This window comes from Phaseolus vulgaris, chromosome 2 (assembly GCF_051622355.1).
Source record: "Phaseolus vulgaris cultivar YP4 chromosome 2, ASM5162235v1, whole genome shotgun sequence".
Classification (NCBI taxonomy): domain Eukaryota; kingdom Viridiplantae; phylum Streptophyta; class Magnoliopsida; order Fabales; family Fabaceae; genus Phaseolus; species Phaseolus vulgaris.
The window spans coordinates 5,168,119-5,193,220 of NC_143499.1; the positions used below are offsets into that span (position 1 = coordinate 5,168,119).

Consider the following 25,102-nt stretch of genomic DNA (forward strand, 5'->3'; position numbering starts at 1 on the left):
ACATTATTTATCAGTCTGTTAGAAAATCACGTCTAAAGAAATGTTCAATGATTTATCAATTCCCATTATTAACTACAACATATATTCGTAAGTCACTAATTTTTTTTCTCATTAACTATAAATATAATAAAATCTTAATATATATGACCTATATGGTCCAATTTTAAGGAAATTTAAAATAATATAAATATGTTAAAACTCATTGATATAATAACTCATGATATTAAGATTAATTATATTAATTCTATATTTATATTATTAGTTTAAAATAGAGTAATATATTTTCTCTCCTATAAATTGTAAATGGGCTTCCTTGTGATCTAAACACACGAAATTCACCATATTTCTTAACGGTTAACATTTAACCATTTCTAACCCATCTTATAACTACTAAAGTTTACTAAAAATTCCGAATGAGAAAGAGAAAAAGACATCAAATAAGGCCTAAAACCTAGAAAAGAATTGTAATTTTCAATAAGGTTCAGTCGGGTAGTATTTCTCTTAATTAAAAACATTCAATTTACTAAGAAATTCGTAGAAAAACAAGAATGGAAAATGGACAACCTCAAATTGTACTAAGATGGAAAACCTCAAATTGTACTTGAGAAGTTGTATAATCATAGGGACAAAATTATGAATTAATTTTTTATCCGGTGGGGAAGGAAACTTCTTCATCAATGATCATGGGCGAGCTATAATGTTATATTCTAAATTAGAGGAAATTGTGTAAAAATACAATTTCTAATCGATACAGTATCGATCCTGAAACTAAAGGGCTTTCTTCACTTGAAAGAAATCGGGACGGTCCTTGTTAGCAGCGTCTACATCCTCTGGAGATGCCACTGCAACCACAACCCCTTTGTTCTTAACGGCTTCCATTGCATCCGTAAAATTTTTGAAGTCCTTCAAACTGGTAGACATAAAACAGTACAAGAACAACAAATGGTTTCAAATGATTCATTAGTACTTTTACAACAAGTGAACAACAGAATTCAAGGGCAACATAAACTTGCAAAATATTTAAAAAATGTCTCAAAACACACATGTAACCGATGTCATCCAACTGACAAAAAATCAGCCGTCTTAAAATTTTCATTTGATTCCAGAATCAGGAAAAAAGTTTTGCGATTGTTACTCACCACCACAGAAAGTGAGATGTATTGACATCAGATACGTTAGTCGGCTTCATCATTAGCCACAAGATCAAATGATCACATATTCATAAACAGTAAAGATCATGCATTAATAAACTATCATAGTCTTTACCTAGTAGATAATATTTCTTCACGTCTTCTTTGTCTTTCTTCCTCTGTGATACCCAGTAAGTACCGCAACATACTGCAAATTAAATGAAAAGCAAGCACAGTTTGTAACTACAATAAGAGAGAGAAGTAAACAATAATCGCACATTTAAGATGCAACTACTAATAATTCAGCAATTAATCTTTGCTCGGAGTGTATTTGTGTCTTGTCCAGTCTCAGTGATATGGTCATTAAGCGGAAAAAGAACCAAATATCCATAGAAAACAGGCTCCAAAAGCATCAATTATCTCAGACATACCTACTATAACCTTTGGCATCCGGAAGTTGATAAGCATCTACATCCCCAATGGTTCCAATTATGGCTTTTGTCAAAGTGTCGTCATCTATTTGTAGTTCTCTTAAGAAGTCACCAGTTCCATCATATACATCAAGTGTCTTCAGCAAATTGGGATCACGATAAGATAAGAAGGAGAACACTCCTATAAACAGAAAAAGGTAAGATTGCAGGATGTTTTTTAAAAGGAATTTAATTAGACTTCACAGACAGCGTAAATATTTTTAACATTCATCCAAGCAGATTGAAATGAATGTAAATTAGTTCACTCATAATAAATTTTGTTAGAGGCCATACCTAAAATTGTTTATTATTGGCTGATAGTATAAAAACTACAGTGACAATACATGAAAATTAAATTCTTTCAATAACTATTCCTAATGTTAAATATAATTCAACTTACCTGAGTGAGTATCAAAATCACAGAAACCTCCGTAAGCTCCACCACTAACACGTACCCGATCCCACAACCATGTATTGCTAATGTATTTCGAAATAACGTATGCACTCCCATTAAGCTGATAACCAACATCATAAATGTTGGCTGCTTTTCCGACATAATTAACCTATAGAAGAAACACCATGATATGTTAATAGAAATAAATTAAAGGCAATAGAGAAAAATGAAAAGAAAAAACTTCTGGATCAATTACAATCTGCCCTGGCATGACAGAAATAAATATATGAATAAGGATAACAAAATTAAATTATATTACCTGAGTAGGAATCACGATAGCTTCATTTGTCAATGGAAGTGTAAAATCCCGATTAGTTGCTGCAATTGGAGACCTAGTGGGAAGCAGATCAACAAATTTGCTTACAACTTTCTCTGCGTTGGCAAGGTTTTTCCTATCAGCAGTGACATTTACCAAGCAGCCTTGTTTGGAAAATATAGATTTGCGAATTTCCTCAAGAGAAGATGAGATATCAACCCAGTCTTGATCAACTCTCTCTTCAAGAGTTCGGAGGAATTCAAGGTAACTGGAAAGAATAATCAAGAAATATATAGGTATACAGCAGGAATTATACTCAGTACTGTTTCAATAAAAAAAAGGTAGAGTAAAAGGACAAAATCACGAAATTTCAAACCTTTAACAGATAATAGTAGTGTCAAAGTTGTTAGGACTTTCTCTTTTAAAAATTTAAATAATTCTTTTACAAACTAGGGACAGAATAAGATCAGATTCGTCTAATCTCAATCTTATATTTTTATTTTCCCCTTATCTACTAGTTTGAATTCTACATACCCTTTGTAAATTCAATTAGTCGATGAAATAAGAATTATCATTTCTTCTCCTAAACTACATGGTATAGAGCACAACACTCTGATCCAGGAATCAACCCACCATGGCAAAAACAGCAATGACCATACAATATAGGTCTGGGGAAACAGAGGTAGTTCCAAACCCCAAAGCAGCTTCAAGCTGGAACATGAAGATAAGCCCATAATTGAAGAAAACCCTAGGCATGCACATTCCAGGAAGCCTTGGCACACAAAGGAAACCTACTAGAAGCTCCATGGTAAAACACCAAATTGGAAGAGGATATCAAGAGAAGGATGAGCATTTTAGATAACTAATACTGACAATCAAGAGCAGAAAATACCCTAGTCACCATCTTTACAATGTTCAGAGATTATGATGATTTCTGTGTATGAACAATATCATTCCTGGATGAATTCTTTATATCACTCTATGTCAACGGCCTAATGTGGTGATGTCTGGTGCTACACTTAAATGTTGAGGTAAAGTTTATTTATGTATATATCTATATTTGCAGGGTTCATAGGTGAATCAGTATATGGATTGTCCTACTTAGAGGGACAATATCGCGTTTTTATTGGCTCTCTGGCTTGTTTATTTTTCTGTCTTCATACTGTATAACCTGAAGGGTGTCAGAGCATGTAAACAACACTGTGTACTGAGCGTGTCATGGTCCAAGTATGAGTCACAGATTGAAATGAATGGTAATTAGTTGACTCACAAGGAATAACCTTAGATTTTCACAGCAGAAGGCTGTCATCTTCTGTGATAGTTTTAAGCGTGTTTTGTTTGGTAAGGATCATCTTCACCATAAGAGGACCAAACATATTGACATTAGATATCACTTTATTTGGATTGAGGAGAGGATTACAGCAGGTGGACACAAAGGAGAACTTAACTGGTATGTTTATGAAGCCAGTTCATAGAAGCACATTCATGTACTGTTTGAACTTGTTGAATGTTGATTGCATTGCTGGTAGTAATGCTAATGATAGAGATTACAAGTCAATGTGGACTTTGTTAGATGATACCCTGAACTTTCAGCATGTGATAGACCATCTGGAAGTATAGACTGTCTAGCTGGGTAGACAATCCAATGGTCAGCAATAGTGTAATTTTGATATGTTAGTTAGATTTTTGTTTTCAGTTCTAACTAACTTTGTACCCGTTTGTTGTCTCCAACCAACTCTGCCTATTCTATCATCCTTCGTAACTTCAATTAATCAATGAAATAATAATTGCGTTGTATTCTCTAAACTACAATTAGTATTTAAATCCAATAAACAAAATGAATATTACTAGTAGCATTTAATATCACAATAATGGATATAATGACAGGATTATAAATACATGCACCCTCGCAATAGGTCACAGGAGTATATAGATTTTCCAACCTTAGACCTCCCATCTTTTCTGACATCCAACCTGCTGCATTTAGTTTTGCATCCATCCTTGCAGCTGCAATTCCATGACCACTTCCTCTTAAACGATTCTGACAATAGACAAAAAAGAACAATATAGATAATTAGTATAGAGGCTTGTCACACCTTTTATCATTTTTGGGCTCCCTTTACATGAAACATTTTGATAATTACCTCCATTCTTGCTCTACTCTGGGAAACAAATTGCTTGAAACGCTGTTGGTCTGTAAATTGGACATCTTGAAGAACAGAATTAACCTAAAGCAGCAGCATTTAGGATTTACATGACCACAATTAAAATTTCTAGGCTAATTCAGTGTGCTGAAAATTAGAAACTCTTAAATAAATAAAAGTACCAAGTCATAAAGGTCTTCAATACATCCAGCCATGGCTTTGCCTCGAACAACCATGTGACTACATGGATCTTCCTTGCCCCGCACTGATGATGTGAATGGATAAACTGATATTCCTCCAGTTTTTCTCCCAATTAATTGGTTTAATTGGACAAAACTCAGGTCCTTTGTTCCCATCTCCAACAATGATTGGCTGTCAAAAATAACACGAGTTACTGACAATAGAGCTTTATATTATTTATCTATCAAACAAGATGCTGTTGATTTTGATATACACATGATTTGAAGAGGAATAGGAGAATTAAACATCAAAAGGGAAGACAAAGATTGATAAATCCTTAGATTAGCTACTTAGATGTAAGTGTCAAACACTTTAGTCTCGAACTATCTAAACCTTCAATTAGTCCAAGACATTCCGCCTCATTTTTTACTTGCTTCCACATTTTTGCAAAGTTAATTGTCGTTTGAGGGGCTTCAAATGGATATTCCCACTTTCTCAAGCAATGAACATAATAGTAACACTGGCTGCCACTGGGGATACGTCTGTGCACCTCAAGGGCAACTCCTTTTCCAAACAAGCACTAAATAATAATCTAGAAAAGTCATGGACTAAAGACCAATTATCACAATCTCACTGAGTAGCCTAGGAATATTTATTGTTAAACAATAAGTTAGTAATATTATTATTTTATGTTGACAATAATCAAACAATAACACCATTATATAATATTTGTTACAAAAAAATAATTATTAAAATTTATCTAGATAAAATAAAAATATTATATAAATATTACTATACTGCGGTACAAAAATACTATTTTACAATAATAAAATTTTATAATACCGGCCGGTACTATTTTTATTTTTAACTATTTTAGTAATATAATAATATGATATTGGTCAATTTATTATGATACTCCAATAATTATAATAATAATAATAATAACAAAAGTTATAAGGATAAAATAGATTAATAAGAGTAAAAAAAAGATGCAAAGATAGCAGAATTTAGCAAGAATATTGTTCATTCACATAATGACATTTCATAGTATATAAGTGGATATAAATCACGTCCTCCAAGAAGATCTTGAGAACCCCACTAGTCTCCTCACAAATCAAATCGTTGCTCCCTGAATGTTATCGTGAAGCACCTTACATTGTCATTTTGTTCCTCCTTTTCTCAATATACTATAAAATGTCTTTATCACTAGTTGATGTGGAATTTCTAACATATCCCCCTCATACGAGACCTAACAACTCATGTGTTAGACTATATATTTATGGGTGGTCTGATAGCACGTGGCCTGATAAGCCCAAAAAACTCTCACTAGGAGAGACTCTAAAGGACTCTGATACCATATTAAAATAAAGAAAAAGAAAAATATAGGATAAATCTCTTTGTGTATATAGAACACATATGGTTATGTTTATATAAAAAAAATATCCAAGAAATATGGGCTAAACCCATTACATAGATAGAAATATCTGATAACATCTAATAACATCTAATACATCTAACAATTTCCAATAAATAAATTAACTTTGCAAATAAATATTAGGAGCTATAGATATGTGGAAATAAAATTTAAAACATCTTGCAGAGGCTTATAATTACCAAAACAGTGGCACTAATGGAAGAAGCTCTTGCTTCAATGAATTCATGTTGAATACTATTTCAGTGTAAAGAACATCATTGGTGAAAAGATCATGCTGCAAAACTTTTACTCCATTGATATCCCCAACCTACATTTAGCAAGCAGGTTCTTGTAAATCTCTACAGATCATAAAGCAAACATGTCTATCTCATTGAAGGAGAAGAAGTGATAACCTCGGTGGGAACACGAATAGGTTCTTTAGGAATATCTTGCAGAGAAAGGCTAGGAACAGTTTTCAAAGCTTCGGGTGAGTCAGGGGTTTCCTGCTTAAGCCGAAGCTCATGTGTAGCACGGGTCAATTCTGCTAGATCTTCTGTTGTCATACTAGTTTTAACTTTCTGCAATATGTGTTTCTCCGTGGCTTCCTCACGAGCAGCTTTTTCAGGATCGGGCTGAAAAGGAATTAATGTCATCAATAACGACCAGCATATATTGGATGCAAAATGGCTTTCACACTAAAACAGGTTTCCAAGCCTGATATGTAATAACAGACCTGCATTTCCACGGTAACTTTATGTGGGTTGTTCAAGATGAATTTCTCTATTAGAGGAGAAAATACAGATTTAGGGCCCTCCTCTGCTATTCTAGATTTTAGACCTTGAAGAGGCTTCTCATACTTCAATGGCTCAAAGGGATTCATATCATAAATCCATTTACCCTACAAATTAAAATCAAAACAGTTAAAATAAAGAACACAAAGACATTGGACAGAATACCATGTGTCTGAATACACAACTAATGAGTTTCTGTAGACTCATTACATTTATTTGCATGAATCGAAGATATTGTTTCCTCTAAAATAAACAAAATATATTATTCTGATTCTCAACAAGAACAATTACAAATCTTAATGGGAGAAGGATGCACATTTTCAACACCACAAAAAGTTTAGCATATCTTACAATGGACTGGAGCATAAGAGACAATCCACGAGGAAATGACCCAGTGTTGTTCTCTCTCAGAGAAAATTCAATTGTATTCATAGAAGCCTCAATGGCATCTGTATCAAAACCTTCCTCTGCCAATTTTTTAAGTGTACTTGTGACCAGTTCTTCTACTTTATGAATATCATCTTCAGAAACACCCTTCAATCCAATGCTAAATTGAGGCTGGAGTAGTTCATCTTCAACCCCACCACCAACAATGGCATCACCCAGTCCACTTTCTAGCAAAATTTTCCTCAGTGGTGAAGCAGGAGTGCCCAACAGAAGGTGATTCAGAAATCCTATTGCTAGCTCAGTTTCAAGGTCCAAGGGCTTATCAGAGAGCAACCAGTTAAGACAGACCATGTGCTTCTTCTTCAAATCACCCCCTTCACCAGCAGGATATGTCTCAACAATCCGGACTGGCTTTGAAAATAGTGTTTGTGGTTCAATCCTTGATTCTTCAGAAGCCAAACTAGAATCAAATAAGTCTAAATATTCTGGACAACAGAGAAGAGGAAGAAGTAAGTGGCTTATTGCTAGAAATCTGAACCCATTATAATTAAATCATAAACAGAAAAAACATGGAATCATTTTGTTCATTCTTTTAGTCACCAGCAAAATAACAGTGTATAATACAAAGTGTTAAAAAATAGAGAAATATAAGAAGTAAAACCTATAAATCCAAAGAAGGATATATTGGTAAATATTATGAAAGCACTTGGACAAAAAAAAAGAATATTCAAAGGGGAAATCAATGCAACCTCATGCATGACTAGGTAACTACTAGTATGAGAATTCAAGGAGATAAGACTAAGGACATTCCTATTGAGATAGAATAGCATCAAGGCTCAACCTTAAGTTCGTACTTGTTTAATGTAGTATTGGATGTGCTTATCATGGACATACATGATAAAACCCAATTGTATTCTTTGTCAGTACATGGATTTGCTAGAGCATTATAACAAGACCACTCATCCAAGTTTTCAGCCAGTATATTTAAAGAGCAAATTAAACTAAATCTTATTACCACTTAGGATGCGGAGCCGCTCTTTTGGATCATCATTTCCATAAAACCATATGCGTGAATTACTAGGATGATAATATTTGCGGTGAAATTCCTGCCAATTAAGTTCAAATGAAAGATGTCTTAAATTAAGAAAACCAAATATTTGCAGTAGCTAATACTGAGATCCACAGTAGACTATATGGAAGTAAACCGGTCACCAATGTAAGAATGCAAAGGAAAATGTATATTTTTCCCATCAAGCTGCATAAATCAAACAATGTTGGTGGCTACAAACAACTAAAACCCAAAAAAATCTTGTAAAAATTAGTGCAATAAGTATTTAACAGGATTCTTGAGACAAACCTTAAATTCTTCAAATGTTAACTTGGGAATAACTCTAGGATCACCTCCACTGTCAACACCATAGGTAGTGTCTGGGAAAAGAGCCTGATATATAATGAAATCAACAAAAATTTTAAAAAATGTCACAAAATTCCTTGTAAGTATGTGTAACATATAATTGAAACTGGAAAATTCAATAAATTTGGAAAATGTGATATGCTTTCAGGTTCCAGAGAAACCAGCTTACAAATTGCAATAATGAATATCAACATAATTTAAAATTCGATGCTGACAACAAAGGGTAAACTCATCTAAAGACTATTACAAGTGCTCAAATGTTGCATTCTACACGAAAATATGCACGCCATTAAAATACAGAATATAAGAGGATAAGGAAAGAGCAAGCCATTAAAAAACTAGCCTGTTGAGAAGCACGCCCAAGTATATTATCTGGTTGAGAGTAGACACCCTTCATCTCATTAAACACAACACCTGGAAACAAATACGACATCTTTAGAAATTATTGAAATGCATGAGTCCAAAATTATTGATGTAGGACAAATGGTGCGCAGAAGGATAAAGAGATGAATAATGTTTCACGAAACCTTTATAAGTGATATCTTCGGAAGGATCGTTGAGCTCAAAGTGCCAGCCCTCCTGTTGAAAAATCTGAAAGTCCTCGACACATTTGGGAAAGAAGACGGCATCGAGGTAGACGTCAACCAAGTTATAGAAATCCTGTTTAGGAAGATGGAAGATTTCAAAGTTATAGCTGAGCTGTAGTGTAGTGTAGTGTGAAGCCAAACAATCATTGGATCGAAGAATGAAGGAAAAAAAAGGAGTTAATTTAAGTGACCTTGGAATTGGTGGAAGCAACTGGGTAACATGTCCTATCGGGATAGGTGAATGCATTGAGGAAAGTGTGCAAGCTTCCTTTCAATAATTCAACAAATGGTTCTTTCAAAGGGTATTTTCGCGAGCCGCATAAGACGCTGTGCTCCAAGATGTGAGGGATACCGGTGGAGTCATTGCTGTGGAAAAGAAACAAAGAATGAGTAGATTGTAATGGTAAAGAAATATTTGAAGTGAATGGAAGATAATGGTAAAGAGGAGTTACGGAGGAGTGCGGAAAACAATTCCGAAGACTTTATTCTCATCGTCATTGGAAACGGACATGACCTGAGCCCCAGTCTTGATGTGCCTGAAAAGCACCGCTTTAGATTTGCATTCCGGAATGAACTCCTCGGAAACTATCTGAAACCCGAATTGAAGGGCAACTTCATCCTCAACCTGAGGAAAGGCTACATAGAGGCAATGAAATTTATGAGAACCAAAATCCAAATGAGTAAATGGATGGATGGAAAGATAAAGACGGAGGAATACCTGGGGGAGGGGAAGGAGAAGAAGAGGGAGAGGGAGAAAGAACAGCTCGAGGGGAGAAGGAACAGAAGCGGTTGGAGGAGGTTCGGAAGTGAGGGGGCGAGGAAGAAGCGGGAAGCAATCTGGGGGAGCGGCGGCGGAGGAATGAAGAAGAAGGTCTGGAAGAGGTTGGGAAGGAGGGAATGGATAAACGGCGGCAGCCGTGAGAGTGTAAATACGTTCTGCACAACACCGACGAGCACGGCAGACAGCGAACCAGTGCCGCCCTTTCCATCACTGCTTGGCTTCTCTTCTCTTCTCTTCTCAAACAACACAATTCTCAATCCCTACCCTTTTTCCGTCTTATAATATCACCATCTATAATCTTTAACTTAATACACACCCACAAAAATTAAATATCCTTGCTTCTTCAAACTTCCAAAACAATTCTCTTTTCAAATAAAATAAATAAATAATTATATATTTAAATCCTTTTTTATATTCTAATGTTATTTTAGTCTTAAAATAATTATAAAATAAAACGTGTAATTTCCAAATTATCTGTTGAAAAAAAATCACAAGAAGAGGTCTTTTTAAAAACAAAACAAAATAGACACGGGGAAGCAAGAGTATCCACACTTCCTCCTCTGTACCACATATCACGCTCTCAAAATCAGTATATTTTTGTCTCTAAGAAAATGTCTTTTAAAAGACAAATATGAGTTTTAGTTTTATTCTTATGTTTTGCTTGGTTAAAAGGGAAAAATTATTTTTAATACATTTTTTACTAATATTATTTGAAAGTTTTGTGAAGTGAAATCTGAATTTGGTCTTGATGTATAAAAGCTAGTTAAATTTTCTATTTAGTGGTTACTATGTTTTAGTTGGACGTGCATTCTTTGGTTCCTGTATTTAGTTGTGAGGATTAGGAAATGGGTAGAGCAATTGATCACAAAAGATGTGGTGCATAATAAGAAATTGAAAATAAAAAGAGTGATGTGAAATGAAGATTTTTGTTATGTTGAATCTAATCGATTTCAATCCAACTGGATCCTGGAACTTTCTTGACATCCTTCATCTCCATCAGTTGTCTCAGAATCAACACGCCATCCCAATTGCTACATTCAGCAAACATGTTAGACAACAACAAATAGGTTGATGGATCTTTATGGTCTCGTCGTAGGGCACGTTCTGCTGCAAGTTTCCCAGTTGGCACATCCCCATGAAGCTGACAAGCACTGAGCAATGTTTGCCAAACTAGTGCACTCGGCTTAACCGGCATTCTTAGGATTAACTCCTTAGCTTCTTTAACAAGTCCAGCCTTGCCAAGAATATTCACCATACAGGCGTAGTGATCTTCTCCAGGGAAGATTCCATAGTCTCGAGTCATGGAGGAAAAGTACTTCCATCCATCATCAACAAACCCACCTAGACTACATGCATAAAGAACACACACGAAGGTGATGTGATTTGGCAGCACACTTGTCTCCCTCATTTCATCAAAAATTTGAATAGCTTCTCTGGATTGGCCATTCTGTGCACACGCCATTATCATTGTTGTCCATGTGATGACAGAACGGGAGTTCATGGATCGAAAAAGATCCCATGCACTATCCATGCATCCACATTTTGCATACATATCGAGAAGAGCATTATCAACACAGACATCAATGTCTATGTCCCCTTCAAGTTTGATCCTCAAGCCATGAATCTGTTTCCCTTCCTCTAGTGAAGCCAAACTCGCACAAGCATTGAGGGCAGTTGTCAGGGTAAATTTGTTTAGCTTTACACCCATTTTCTTCATGTCTGCAACGACTGCAAGTGCCTTTCTCGGTTCCCCGGAGTGTAAACATCCGGCAGCAATCTGGGACCAAGAGCACACATCTTTGTTTGGCGTCTCATGAAAAGCTCTGAAAGCCTCGACCAACTTATGATTTTTTATATACATATCAGCCAGTGAGTTGCCCACACAAAGGTCATCCCCATAACCACTTTTGACAAGGTGTGCATGAACTTGCGTTCCCATTTGAAGATAAGACAGAGCAGCCAACCCAGTGAGGGCGGTGGCAAATGTAAAGTTATCAGGTCTCATACCCTCACGATTCATGCAACACCAAAATTCGGGAATCTGGCAACAAGAAAACTGCAAGTAACCCCCTATCATGGTATTCCAAGACACAGTATCCTTGCATGGGCTTGTCTCGAATACCATAATGGCTTCCGCCAACTTCCCATGCCTGATTAGGGCTGCCAAAAAGGCATTGAGTAAGAAGATATTAGACATGAATCCAGACCGCACAACTAGCGAATAAATCTGGTGAGGCATAGTCCCGTGATTCTCAGCTTCAGTTAAAGAGCACGCGTGCAGAGCACTAACAAATGTGAATTCATTCGGTTTTGTAACTCCCTCTTGGTGCATACGGCTGAACAAAGAAAGAGCCTCCCAAGCAGAGCCATTTTGGACGCAACCAGCCATGACAGCGGACCAAGACACCACATTCCTGCTGGGCATTTCGTCAAACATTTTGAGGCCCGACGAAAGGTCTCCGATTTTGACGTACATGTTAAGCAAATGGTTTTGAAGAAAAAGGGTTGAAGGAATAGACCCTGTGATTGATTTAGCGTGAATTGCTCTTCCACAGAGCAAGTTTGAGTCCTGCGCATATCTTCGCAACAGATTCGAGTACATCTCCTCCCCTGTGGGCACCGTTGATACAAAACATGCCTGCAACTGCAAAAGGAACCCTCTTTTTGCTTCCCCGGAGGACCGAAGCATGTATTTTGATTGATTTCACGCACCCTTGAAATGGTTTGAACAACAATTAATATTTAACACTCGCAACAGTGGCGAAGCTTCAACAAAATAACTGGGGAGCCAAAACAAGATTTTAACCCAAAAATAAATTATTCATATTTTCAAGTTTTTGGGGGGGGAATCTTAAATCAACTCATCATGCAATAAATTTTTACCAAATTCTTCAGGTAACTTCCATGATACAAAATCGAATAAAACTAAAAATTTAAAGCAAAAAAGGATAAATAATTAAAAACTGATATATTACACTACGATGCAAAAAATTAGAAACCCGGAAAATGTTCCATGTTATTTATGACAAAAATAGAATCCAGAGAAAAAATTCACTTGATATTAAATTTTTCATCATTATTCACTTGTGTTAAACTAAATTTTGATTCCTGACCGAGATGGAGTCTAAAGGTGATCTATGGATCAACCTTATATTTAAAGTCCTCTTAACAAGTAATTCATACATCATGTCTAGTTATTGTGAATAAGGTACAAGTAAAAGGTTATCATTGATTACTTGTGAGTTTTCACTAAAACCGACACTTAAATGGAGATGCTTGGCATTCAAGTGATGAGTTGGAGAAAATCATATTGTAGAATTCTACAAGAATAATTAATTAACTGCAAAGAACTCTTGATCTTCTATATTTGGCATTTTGTTTGCTCTTTCCAACCCAAAATTTTCTTGGGTTCTAGTTGTGTGTCCACACTCTTAAAACTGTTGGTTTGGTAGGAATTTATTTCTCATGATTTAGTAGGTTCTCTGGATTTCATAGGAATTTGGTCTAGAGAAGATTCTTGGATTAGTTTTGTGAATAATTGTCAATCAATTTTTGGTTGGTATAAATTTCTTAATAAAATTATGCCCTCATTTTTTAGGGTTTAGGGTAAGATTCGAGTTTCTAAATTTTCATGTTTTAGTATTCTCCCCACTCGTGTTTTCCTCCCGCCTAAAATATATATAAATCATATTTTTTTTATCAAAGCTTTCATGTTAGATATGAAAGTTTTTTTTTTTTATTATTGTTTGAAAAATCACGCTTTTTACTCATGGTTATTCTTTCTAGAGCACTCTGGGGTTGTAGTATCAAACGGTTCCATTTATGAACCAAGTATTCCATATTTTCACTTACAACTTTGGTCTGTCTATGAACTAAGTATTCCATATTTCCACTTACAATATTAGAAAAAAAAACGACTTGTTTAAGTGCTCCCCTTCCCAAATTCAATAGAAATTAAACACGGCCAAAATACGATTCGATAACCCACTCCTTAAATCTGTTGCTTCATATTTCAGGTCTATTCCACAAGCTTCTGTAAAACCCTCCAATATCGCATGCAAGAAGGGTTCATGTGAATTGCTCGAATAACCCATCTCAGAGGACTCTGAGTGGACTCCATGCTAGATGTAGAGTGTGGCCCGACTTTCAACTCCCTTGCAAGCAAATGCATTTGAAAGTAGAGCTCCGCAGGCCTCATTTCTACGAAAAAGTAGCAGAAATTAGACAGGACATCCACAAAAAGGTATAGCAATCAATGAATACCAACAAACACCAAATTTAAATACAGCAATCAATGAATATGAAGAAACACCAATTTCAAATATAGCATGTGAATCTACTAATCAATTTCAAATACAGCATGTGAATCTACTAATTTCAAATGATTGTGCATGGGCATTTGAAGACATTTGTCCTTATTTAACTATTTAAATGTTATCATGTTAAGAACCTAAGTATTTTTATGAGCTTGTAATTTATATAGTGTTGTTTGAATTAATTCAGTAATGTTGTACTAGACTTGTTTCTTTATAATTGATTGCATTGCATGGAATTAAAAAGTTGAATTATTATGTTATTTATAGGTATTTTAATAAATTTTTGGTTAAATAAGTTTTTTATATCTCTAAAATTAACTTGTATTGAAAGCAGCATTTAGCTCTATAGTTATTCACCCCCCAACACAAACGAAAATGAAAGAATAATGACAACACTTTTATATGGAATATGGAATACTTGAATAGAAACCTAATTTTTTTTTTTAATCAGCATTGAATAGAAACCTAATAACAGAGTAGAAATCATACCTGATGGCCAATTAAACCATTCAAGGTGAAGGTTTCTATTCCACCTCTCTTTAGAACCAAGGGTTCCTTCAGCTTGTGCTACTAGTACTGAAACAAAAGGTAAGGGAGTAAGTGAAAGTTGATGAACTCGTGTAAGACTCTTAACAGCCTGTGATAGGAATTGAGAGCCATTGCAGTGCCGGACAAGTTCCATACAGATGACACCTACATAAAAAGAACAATAAGATTGGATGGACATTAAATTGATGCATTGCAGGAAGAGACAGGGGAAAAAAGGATCAAGAGACAAATAACTTCAACTTGCAATATCTACACAAGGCATACATAATAGTAGTATACTAGTATTAGTAGTAATTTTAATAATAATAGGAGATATTACTTATTCAAATTGAAGTTATTGAGATATTGTGTTAAATATTATTCATATTTTTGGTATAATTAGGAAAATTATCCATATATGTAATTCGGAAAATTCTTCCCTCTTTCCATAATTGCTATAAGTAGATTGATTCTATTATCTAAATGTATGGGATTGATTCTCTCAGCCTTTTGTGTGTCTGTATATAATGCTACTGTTATCATATCAGTCTTTAGTTCGACAGAAGTAGCTGCTAAAGTGTTACAAGTGCTAACGTGATACTGCATAAAAAGCATGCAAAAGTTGGTTAAAGGAAGCTCCTTGCCCAAAATGAATACTTACTATGACATAGAAAGAGGCAGCTCTCAAAACGCACTGATGAACAAGCCTGTTTCATGAACTCTTCTGCTGAGAATAAATCCCTCTTCTGGAAGGAAACCATGCCTCTCACTAGGTTATACGCTGCCATCCACATATCGCACAACTTTCCACTTCTTTTCACACATTCTTCAAAGTTCAAGTCTATGGCATTTGAATCAATTTGAAGCTCATACCGACATTCCATAAGTTTGAGACAGATCCAACCGATGTGATAATCTGTCTTGAGCTCCAAACACCACATATATTCCTTTTGAAAACTGGGATGATCACCTTTCATGGCATACACACGGCATAATAGTAGATGTGCAAAGAATAGATAATCATCAGGAAGCACAAGTTCAGAAGCTGTTTTGGCATGGGTGATACAGGTCATATGATTCCCACATTGTAAACTGATCTCAGAAGCACAAAGTAGAAGTTGAAAGTATCTATAATGGAACAACAATCCTGTCCCACTGTACAATTCATTTGAAAGAGCTACTTGAGTTAGACGATTTAGTATGCCACAAAGATGCTGAGGAAATCTTTGTTCTCGTGCCCTCTGAAGATAGTTAAGAACAAGCAAGTAGCAGGCATCATGATTCCATGGTTTCTGATGATAGCACCTACAATTTTGAGATAATGTAACAAGATTAGTCATGGCCAGTGAGAATGTGCATATGCCTTGAATAGAGCCACCAGATTGTTTACACTCTCTTTACCCCCAAGAACAGAAAACTATTCGACCCCAAGAAATACTTATTTTCCACACATAAAGCGAAATAAAAAAGAGGTATAGCATCAAAATATGAGAATCTAAAAAGAAATATTAAAAATCAAAATTTCTGGGGCAATTAAGGGGCATAAAAGAAAATAAAAATAGTACTTCTGCAGGTATCTAATAGCTCCAGGATGATTAGAACACTGTTTTGTACAAGTTGGAAAAGTGAACTTTGGACTGCTGTTGCCAGTGGTATAGCAAGCAACTGCTCCTGCACCATGGATATCAGCAGCTGATTTGAAACCATTTTTATCAGAAAGATCAAGATGTTCCAGTTTACAACACCTCGTTGCCACGTGACAATTGTTTAATTCTTTACTGGATACCAAGAGGTAGCCAAGAAGGTTCCTGCTCCCAGAGAAATGTGCAAAAGAAAGGATGTCAGCAAAAGAAAAGCTAGCAAGACTGGGTTAACATTATTGAAAAATTAGGGCAAAGAAAAAAATGAGAACTCATTTCCAAACACTGGGAAGGCAGGGTATGTTTATTAGAATTTAAAAGTATGGAAGAGCAACTGAGTATATTTCTTTCTATAGCTAACTTACAAGTCATATGTGGGGAAGGAGAGGAACACAAGGAAAGAGGTGATAGAGGTGCATAGTTCATAGTTCTGCTAACTATTGCCGTACAAGTCTATAGATGCTATTCACAACTGCAACTAGAAAAATATACTGCCCTTTTTTACCTGGTCCTCTCCATATCAGTCAGTTCTTTCTGCATCTGTCATTTTCCGTAGCAAATTTGCCTCCAACAGTTTATATTTGGTATTAAAATTTCAGAAGCCAAAATCCTACTTCATGAAGCATGCTAGGACATATTTTAAATAGCGCTTAGTATCCAGTAGTAGTTGGAAAATTACTGTTCACACAAAGCTATCCATAAACTTTTGCAAGGAAGTAATCTTTAGGGTGCGGTGGTGTCCTAACTATATATTTTCTGGTTTGTTTCTGTTAGAAAACAAAACCAAAATATGTTTGAGATAGTATCAAAACCATTTAAAGTCTATTCTAACAAGAGTTTGTTGGGTTTATCAAGTCACCCACTATTGGACCACCCATAAATATATAGTCTCACGTATGAGTTGGAAGGTCTCGGCGTGAGAGGGATGTGTTGGAGATCTCACATCGACTATTGATAAGGACATTTAGTAGTATATAAGTGGGTGCAAACCTCACCTAATGAGCCAATTAGGTTTAAAGTTGAATTAGGTTTAAAGTTTACTTCTTAATATAAAGTGTATGATAGTTAAGAGATACTAGCATTATTACTAGTGGGATAGGGGCTAGTACTTGGCCAAATTTGGGTATTATGTTATGGGATTGTATTATTTACATCCTATCAATATATTTTCAGTTCATTAATCTTAAGCGTCTTTCTTTCCTAACCCTAACCTATTATCACGGACCATACTAAAATTGAGTAAAACTGTAAGGATTAAATTAGAAATTGAAACTTTAAATCTATGAAATCAAAATTCTGTTTGAATACTGGTCTTTGCTACAAAAAATCTACCTTATCAAACTATAGTTAGGGAACATGTGCATAGCTTTTTTGAGATGAGCAACTCCACTCTGAATGTCAAGGCTATCAGACTCATTTTTCACCTGTCCAAACCATACAATAACATTTTTCAATGTTATCTTCTTGATGGTGGAGTAAAGGAAACAGGAAGAATCAAAATTAATAGGCAACAAAATACCAGTTTACTAAGTGCTACTAAAAGGTGCATTCCAGCAATTTCTTCATAATATTTGAGGAAATATCGGCTACCAGTGACAACAAATTCAAGACGATTTTGTCCATCAAGAGCATGGATAGCTGACATGACAAAACTAACTTTTGAACTTTGCAATAGATCCTTTGGCATTTTCACAATGTTAGTGATAACAGCATCCAGTCCACATATGTAGTATACTAATCTACAAATGAAACATATGGCTGTTGCCACAGAAGTCTTTTGCATAGAAGAAAGAGTTGCAGCAAGACTTCTAGTTACCGAGAGAGCCAAATCATTTTTACCAAGTTGCCACAAAGAGAAAGCATATACTTGTAAACCTTCTTCATCAAGTGCCCCTAAAAAAGTATATCATATAATGGTGTCAACAAAAATGAAAAATTCAAAATAAATTTTCACACCACTCTCTCTCAAAACATCCTTCACAAAAAATCAGACTAAAATCAGACCAAATCACATGCTTTACATTTGGCACAGTTCAAACTAACACAACTTTGATTCACTTCATAAATCCATCTTATGAATTATGAAAAAAAAAAACAATTAGAAAACTTATCATGAATGAGAATAATTTTAGCAAGAGTGATTTAACATTCAACCCCAACAGTTGTGTGATATATAAAACAATTAAATTGAAGAACCCTAACAGGTAAATTGCAAAATCTGGATCTAAACCTTCTTTATTTAAATTTTCACATTCCTGCAAAGCATCAGCCGCATTCCCTGCCTGTATCAAATAGAACGAGTTAGTAAATATCACTAAGGGGTTTCAGAAATACAAGATTGAGAGATTTCTAGTATAGTTTACCTTAGAAAGTGATCGGGCCAAATTGATTGATATGTCCCTGATATGTGTGTTTTGAATACTCTGTGAGTCAATGTTAAATGCATGCCGTGCTAACCTATAAAAAGTAGCAGCACACTTATAATCATTTCGAGCCTCACAAACCAGCCCACATAAATTATGGGATTCAGGATAATGAGGAGAATGCTGAACAGCCTGCTGAATAGCTCCAAAAACCTGTGATGAGTAAATGCAGCATTGATATGAATTTCAAGGTAGGCAGCATCTTCAAAAGAAGCACCACCACAGAAAATCACCAATCATCAATATAATCTAACCTGTGAAGATGAGAGATGTCCACTCAACAAAGCAAGCTTAGTGAGCCCAAGTTGGAAGTCAGCTAACTGCATAGTAATTGATAAAAAATTTAATGCAACGAAGCAACACACACCAGAGAAAAATATTTTACTAAAATGACATATCTGAGAATTTCTTCTTTTCCATGCTAGATTTGTCCCACTAACATTCTAGTATTCAACTACAACATCAACAAGAAATATACACAAAATCCCAACAATAGAACTATGTGTGTGTGTGGATGTATGTATGTATGTATATCAATACATTTCATGTTAACTGATAGGAATCAGTAAATTACAGGCATTATCTGCACAGCCCGTGAACAGCTTTCAAATGCCTCATTTGATTCAAGCTCCCTACTGTATAAAGACAACATATAGTTAGAAAACCTGTAAACTAATTGAAATGTAGACTACTTTCAACATGCTATTGCTACATGATAATGCAAAAATATATAAAAGAGGAATTATACCTCATACAAGACTCAACCGACATGCTTGCCCATGGCAATGCAAGGCCAGGATCAATACTTCTAGCACGATCAAACATTTGTCTTGCCAAATGCTTTTCATCAACTTTACGATATAGCTGAAAACATTAAACAAACACAAGCTAAAAAAAATTGCACAAAGAACAGTCCCAAGTCTCCTTGTCTTTTCTGCCATATCAACTCAGAAAAGCAATTATATTATAGGACCAACCACTAAGGACAATGTAAATTATCAAGTCAGGTTGTTACTGTTTGCTGATGACATATGACAATACCTTCCCAAGATATCCCCAAGCAACAGCTAGGGATACATTCAATTGTAATGCTCTGATCAAGGCATGCTGATTTAGTGCATTATGATCAGACAAGCATCCCAACGCCAGCCAGAATTCATAATTGTCACTTTCCAGTAGAAGTGCTCCCATAGACATCTTCTCTGCCATCTGCCTGCTTTGACAACTAAGTTGAGGGGAGGGGAGCACAATAGTCAAGGTCATTCAAAATAATTTGATTCCGTAGAACATACCGTGCATTTATATCTTGCTTGTAATTTTTGTCTAGTGAAGTTATAAGATCAGAAGTTACAGCAATGTCAGCATAGATGTTTGCTTGCCATGGAGACAAGTGCAAGGCTCGCTGATATGAAAATTTTGCATGTCTTGCAGCAAAAAAGCAGGTCCTCCTCCAAGAATTGATAGAAGCACTGAAAGCTTCCTTATTAGATTCCAATTCTAGGACATCATCAATCCAAGGATAGCATCTAGCATATGCAAGCTACAACAGGCCAAAATAAAATAGAATTGAATAATACATGATAAGTGAAGAAAAATCCACGTCATCATACATATTGCCAAGTATTTAATGCACTGCTGCAACAAATAATACCTAAAGATAGAAAAATAAAATAAAAGAATGGAAGCTTTTCAAGACTGAAGAAGTAAATAATACCTGAATATCAGCAAGTAGTTTCCAAATACATGAGAAATTCCTGAAAAAACAAGCACTTTCCCTTGCAACCTCAGATGCTTCCTGCAGTCAGTTCAATGATGTTTCCTAAATGTTGCCAAAATGGAAGTGTCTAACATAATAAGAAACAACATAAAAATTATCAAAAACAAAAAAATTGAAGAGAAAAACCTCTAACAGTGAAGCCCCCCATCGATATGCTCCTTGGTTGATGCAGTCTTTTGCCAAACCAAGCAGCCCCAAAGCAAGTCCATATTGTGCAGGCACACACTGTGGTGAAATCTCCAAAGCTTGTCGAAATTGTTCAACTCCCTTCACGTAGAAAGGCTCAGAGTTTAACATATCATCAATAAATAGAAACAGCTGAACACTACTAGAACAACTTCATCTTACATTTGTTAGATACACTACACTTTCCCATTTTTCAAGTATGGGTTTAGAGACAGAGTATTTTATAATGTCTTCTGCATTTCCTAGGTGCTATAATTTGATAAAACTATACAAGAACTAAACATAAGTTCGGCCATAACCAGATTATAGCAAGAAAAAAGAAATATAGGAAATTCAAAAGTCCCACCAGATAATGCTAACTAAAGGCCCTAGAATCCATCCATTTATACTGCAGAAGATCAACCAAGTAAGAAGTAAGGTATAGGTGTCTAACAAATGATAGTTATAACTGACTGTAACTGAAAACTGACAAAAATACGTTTAGCTATTTTTCAAGGCTGAAAGCAGATTGTATTACACTATTTATATGAGAATTCTCTAGCACGAGAACAAATAGCCTACATTTTGCAGTCTAGCTCTCCTTTGGGGCTTATATATAACAACAGAATGAAAAAGAGGAACAAGCTATGAACCATGTGTGATAAAGATATTTCCACTTTCAACCACTGAAAACAACCAACTATGAACGGGAAAGGCAACAGGATAATGACTTTAGCTAAGCGTACCTTGCTAAATGAACCAAGAGTCATAGAGATATTCCCACTTTCAACCAAAGCAAAGACCATGGTATCATCCAACTCAATTGCACGGCCATAAGACTGATGGAGAGCCCATAAGCAAAAACAGCAATTGGGGGATCAATCGTCCAGATGATTTAAAAGGAATTCAAGCAAAGTGGTACCTTAATAGCTGCAGTAAACCTGCCCAGCCGCTGATAAGCAAGGCCCAGAGCCTAAAAAACTTTTAAATACTTATCAAAAAAATATATATGCCTAGTCGATGATAAGCAAAGCCCAAAGCCTAACAAAATTTTCAAATATTTATAAAAAAATACGGAAAGGCAAATTCAATGAAAGGAAAGAGTGTTGAAAATTACTTCCCACAAATTAGCACATGTAGGATAACCTCTAAGGGCATGTTGAAGACTCTGAACAGCTTCACACCATTTCTTTTTATGAACCTGTTAATTAATGAATAAAAATCAATAAATGACCAGTTTCGGCCCTGAGTTAATTAGAGAGAGATTTGTTGAGGATATAGACGGATGTCAAAAGAATTTCAATTTGAAAATTAAATTGTTTGATCTGCTTTGATAGGAAAAATATGTAGAATGCAGTTGTTACACGAGTCTACACAATACACAAGACTGTGATATACAGAAAAGGCGAAATTGCGATTCTGACTACATAAACTCTAGAAAAGTAGAAGAAATCGAAAGAAAAACCTGCAGGAAACCTAATCTTCGGAAAGCCCAGAAAGCTCTCGGTGACATTTCAGAAGCTTCTCGGCATACCACCACCTCCAAACTATCCTTTCCTTCTTGGTCAAGTAAATTGCACAGAGCTTCCTGAGGTGACAAAATGAAAATCAGAGTCAGTGTTAAGTGAAAGAAAGCAAAATCAACACTTAATTTTTCCATAATGTTAAGGTAATTATTGTAGCTTTCAAATGGAACAGACGAGAAAATACGACGCTTACCCCAGACTCGGAATCATCGGGATTGAGAACAACAGCTCGTTGGTAACACCTAATAGCTCTCTGAGTATCAAGGGAAATGCTGGCGTAATAATGGCCTAGATACTTGAAAGATATTCCATTCTTAGGGTTTAATTTGGCCGATTGAAGAAAATGTTGAGCAGCTTTTTCCTTCGCTTCTCCTCCTTTCTCCCATAAGAACACACCCTGAATCATCGAAGGTGTAGTTTATAGAGAAAAATGAATAACTAGAAAGAGCAGCAGAGGGAATAAACAAAAAGAAGAATGCATACAATGTCAAAATGTATGGAGGCGTCATCTGGTGACAGCTGCAAGCGTTGGAAGAGATGTTGCGCCCCTTCTTCTTCTTCCTGAGTCTGAAGGAACAAAAGAGAGTGAGAGTAACTGAGATGACGAAGATTGATGAAATGGAAAAGCTAAGAACCCACTCTCTGTGTTTGGGACTCCATGGAATGGGACCGTTGTTGCCACACTGCTCCTCGACTTAGCCCCAGATGTAAGCAATACTGCTACTGCAAGACCACACCGTTCCCACTTCGCACTAACTATAAAATTATTTTTACTTTCATTTTTTCTTTCTTTCTTCGAATTTCGATCCATTTCTACAGAAAATAAAATAAAAAATCAATATTTTTAATCCTTTGATTTTAGTTTTTGTAAAATATATCAAAAACTAAAAATCAATATTTTTTATCTAATACACTTAATTAATTTTTTTAGTCAAACAAAATATTACTTATCTATCTTAAAATAAATATTAAATACCAAAAACACTGACTTAAAAGGTTTGTGAGATGAAAATAAAAAATGTTATTAAAATTCATTAATTTTATAAAGATTACAAATAATTATTATTGAGTTTGAAAATAATAAAAAAATAAAAAAACTGTTTAACGAGTAATATTAAAATTCATTAGTTCTACAAGAAGTACAAATATCTTTTAAGTTTTTTTAAAAAAATTGTTGTAATTTTACATTTTTAATGTGTAATTATTACTGAGAAAGATATTTTTAATTAAAAATAAATAAATTATAACTAATTATTTTTTGTCTTTAAAATTAATTTTTATTTAATGTTTTTATAGTAATGTAGATACATTATAGAATTTCTGAAATTAGACAATCTGATAATGTCAAAATACATTTGGGAGTCTAGTGTTCAACACGATTTAATGTCTTATAGACTTCAATGCATTAGAGGATCCAACATTGTTTAACGCACTAAACGATCTATCTAGTCAGATATTTCAGAATGTTTATTTCATTTTACAACATTTTTCTATAACCTTAATGATTATTAAGGGTTAATGAACTTTGTATTAATCATGTTTAATTTATAAAAGCAAATATTTTCTTCAACGTTCAAATAATATAAGTTTGGAAAGTTTTTGAAACTTAACATTTGATACAAAAGTTTTTCAAATTTATTATTCTAGTTATTTCTAATTTATCTACCTTTATTAGTGTATATCTCAAATATATTTGAATTATTTTTAATAAGAAGATTTAAGTTCAATGTGCGGAAAATATATAAGATGAATTGTTTACTTTTAAAGTGTATACTCGAAAAACGATAAAGATATGTGAAGTTGTATTATATTAAGACTTGATGTGTCGAGCATCAAACAATCATATTGGAAAAAACTTTTTAAAGGAAGCCCAAACAAATATGACAACAACCACGAGCAAAATCTACATTATATATAAAAAAAAGTTTCATATCCACGACTGAGAGTCAAGTGCTTTTAGGTTGTGTGTACAGACTTTGTAAAATTTGTACTCTTGGAAGTATATCCAATGAGTTTTTGTAGTGTTATTTTTTTTAAAGTGTTTTTATTGTGTCTTGAGAGGTCTTAGTCTCAGAGGAAGATTAAAATTGATTTGTGTACTCGGTACAACTTGGAGATGTTTGTGTACTCATAATTATTAATTGATTAGTAGAACTTCTTAAGTATTTTGCTTAAAAGAAAAATGGACGTAGCCCAAGAGTTAGGAGGAACAAGTACAAAAATTTGTTGTGTTGTGCTCATCTCTTTTGTGTTAGACATTGTACTTCATTGTTCATATTCACTATGAATTGAGTCTTTAGGGTTAATTCAATCCCTCTTTAGGAGCCAATAGTTTCTTCAAATATTTTTATGTTAGTCTACATCACATTATTTGTGTTGAACATGGGTATGACACACATCCTTTAAACGTTAGTTTACTTTATCTTGTGATTTTTTTTTATCGAATATATTACATGCATTACTTATTTGGATGTTTTTGAACGTTATGCATGTCGAATTGAAAGATGGTTGTCTCATACCAATTACAAATGTTTTTCTTGTTTATTGACTATAATGAGGAGGCTAGACTGAGGTTGTTGGTGAAGATCTCACAACAAACAAAGACAATGTCAATTTATAGTGTATAAGTGACGGGTAATCCTCACCTTACAAGTCAATATTGTAAGGTTGTGTTGGGTATAAAACTATAGTCATTTAGAGCCTATCGATGTCAAGTTAT

At 34.7% G+C, this 25,102-nt stretch overlaps 3 protein-coding genes across 7 annotated transcripts; all 3 read right to left on the reverse strand.

The window, feature by feature from the left end:
• Nucleotides 1-556: 556 nt before the first annotated feature.
• Nucleotides 557-10,601, reverse strand: LOC137810461 (presequence protease 2, chloroplastic/mitochondrial). Of its 2 annotated transcripts, XR_016518400.1 has the most exons (20): nucleotides 9,946-10,378; nucleotides 9,680-9,863; nucleotides 9,419-9,593; nucleotides 9,168-9,300; nucleotides 8,984-9,054; nucleotides 8,584-8,667; nucleotides 8,242-8,332; nucleotides 7,191-7,711; nucleotides 6,782-6,946; nucleotides 6,462-6,680; nucleotides 6,249-6,376; nucleotides 4,637-4,826; nucleotides 4,455-4,538; nucleotides 4,254-4,351; nucleotides 2,944-3,101; nucleotides 2,314-2,578; nucleotides 2,001-2,163; nucleotides 1,562-1,742; nucleotides 1,267-1,338; nucleotides 557-910 (listed from the first exon to the last, which is right to left on the reverse strand). XR_016518400.1 is itself a non-coding variant. In XM_068611722.2 (19 exons), the coding sequence occupies exons 1-19, from the start codon at nucleotides 10,214-10,216 to the stop codon at nucleotides 769-771; spliced, it is 3,237 nt and encodes a 1,078-aa protein (XP_068467823.1). In that variant the 5' UTR covers nucleotides 10,217-10,601; the 3' UTR covers nucleotides 557-768. The 2 variants fall into 2 exon arrangements, 1 of the variants encoding a protein (XP_068467823.1); XM_068611722.2 differs by lacking the exon at nucleotides 2,944-3,101 and having other exon boundaries at nucleotides 9,946-10,601.
• Nucleotides 10,602-10,695: 94 nt separating this feature from the next.
• On the reverse strand, nucleotides 10,696-12,818 carry LOC137810462 (pentatricopeptide repeat-containing protein At4g33170). Its single transcript, XM_068611723.2, has one exon. The coding sequence runs from the start codon at nucleotides 12,695-12,697 to the stop codon at nucleotides 10,949-10,951; it is 1,749 nt and encodes a 582-aa protein (XP_068467824.1). The 5' UTR covers nucleotides 12,698-12,818; the 3' UTR covers nucleotides 10,696-10,948.
• Nucleotides 12,819-13,806: 988 nt separating this feature from the next.
• LOC137810464 (Tetratricopeptide repeat (TPR)-like superfamily protein) lies at nucleotides 13,807-23,179 on the reverse strand. Of its 4 annotated transcripts, none has more exons than XM_068611724.1 (22): nucleotides 23,023-23,179; nucleotides 22,867-22,950; nucleotides 22,577-22,780; nucleotides 22,323-22,445; nucleotides 21,975-22,058; nucleotides 21,780-21,830; nucleotides 21,604-21,696; nucleotides 20,819-20,959; nucleotides 20,630-20,710; nucleotides 20,208-20,455; nucleotides 19,957-20,128; nucleotides 19,664-19,779; nucleotides 19,490-19,550; nucleotides 19,170-19,235; nucleotides 18,856-19,068; nucleotides 18,723-18,774; nucleotides 18,012-18,385; nucleotides 17,825-17,916; nucleotides 16,418-16,660; nucleotides 15,514-16,157; nucleotides 14,814-15,017; nucleotides 13,807-14,208 (listed from the first exon to the last, which is right to left on the reverse strand). In XM_068611724.1, the coding sequence occupies exons 1-22, from the start codon at nucleotides 23,041-23,043 to the stop codon at nucleotides 14,027-14,029; spliced, it is 3,549 nt and encodes a 1,182-aa protein (XP_068467825.1). In that variant the 5' UTR covers nucleotides 23,044-23,179; the 3' UTR covers nucleotides 13,807-14,026. The 4 variants fall into 4 exon arrangements, with proteins under 4 accessions (XP_068467825.1, XP_068467826.1, XP_090154276.1 ...); XM_068611725.1 differs by having other exon boundaries at nucleotides 19,490-19,547; nucleotides 23,023-23,169; XM_090298150.1 differs by having other exon boundaries at nucleotides 19,957-20,124; nucleotides 23,023-23,110.
• Nucleotides 23,180-25,102: the final 1,923 nt, after the last annotated feature.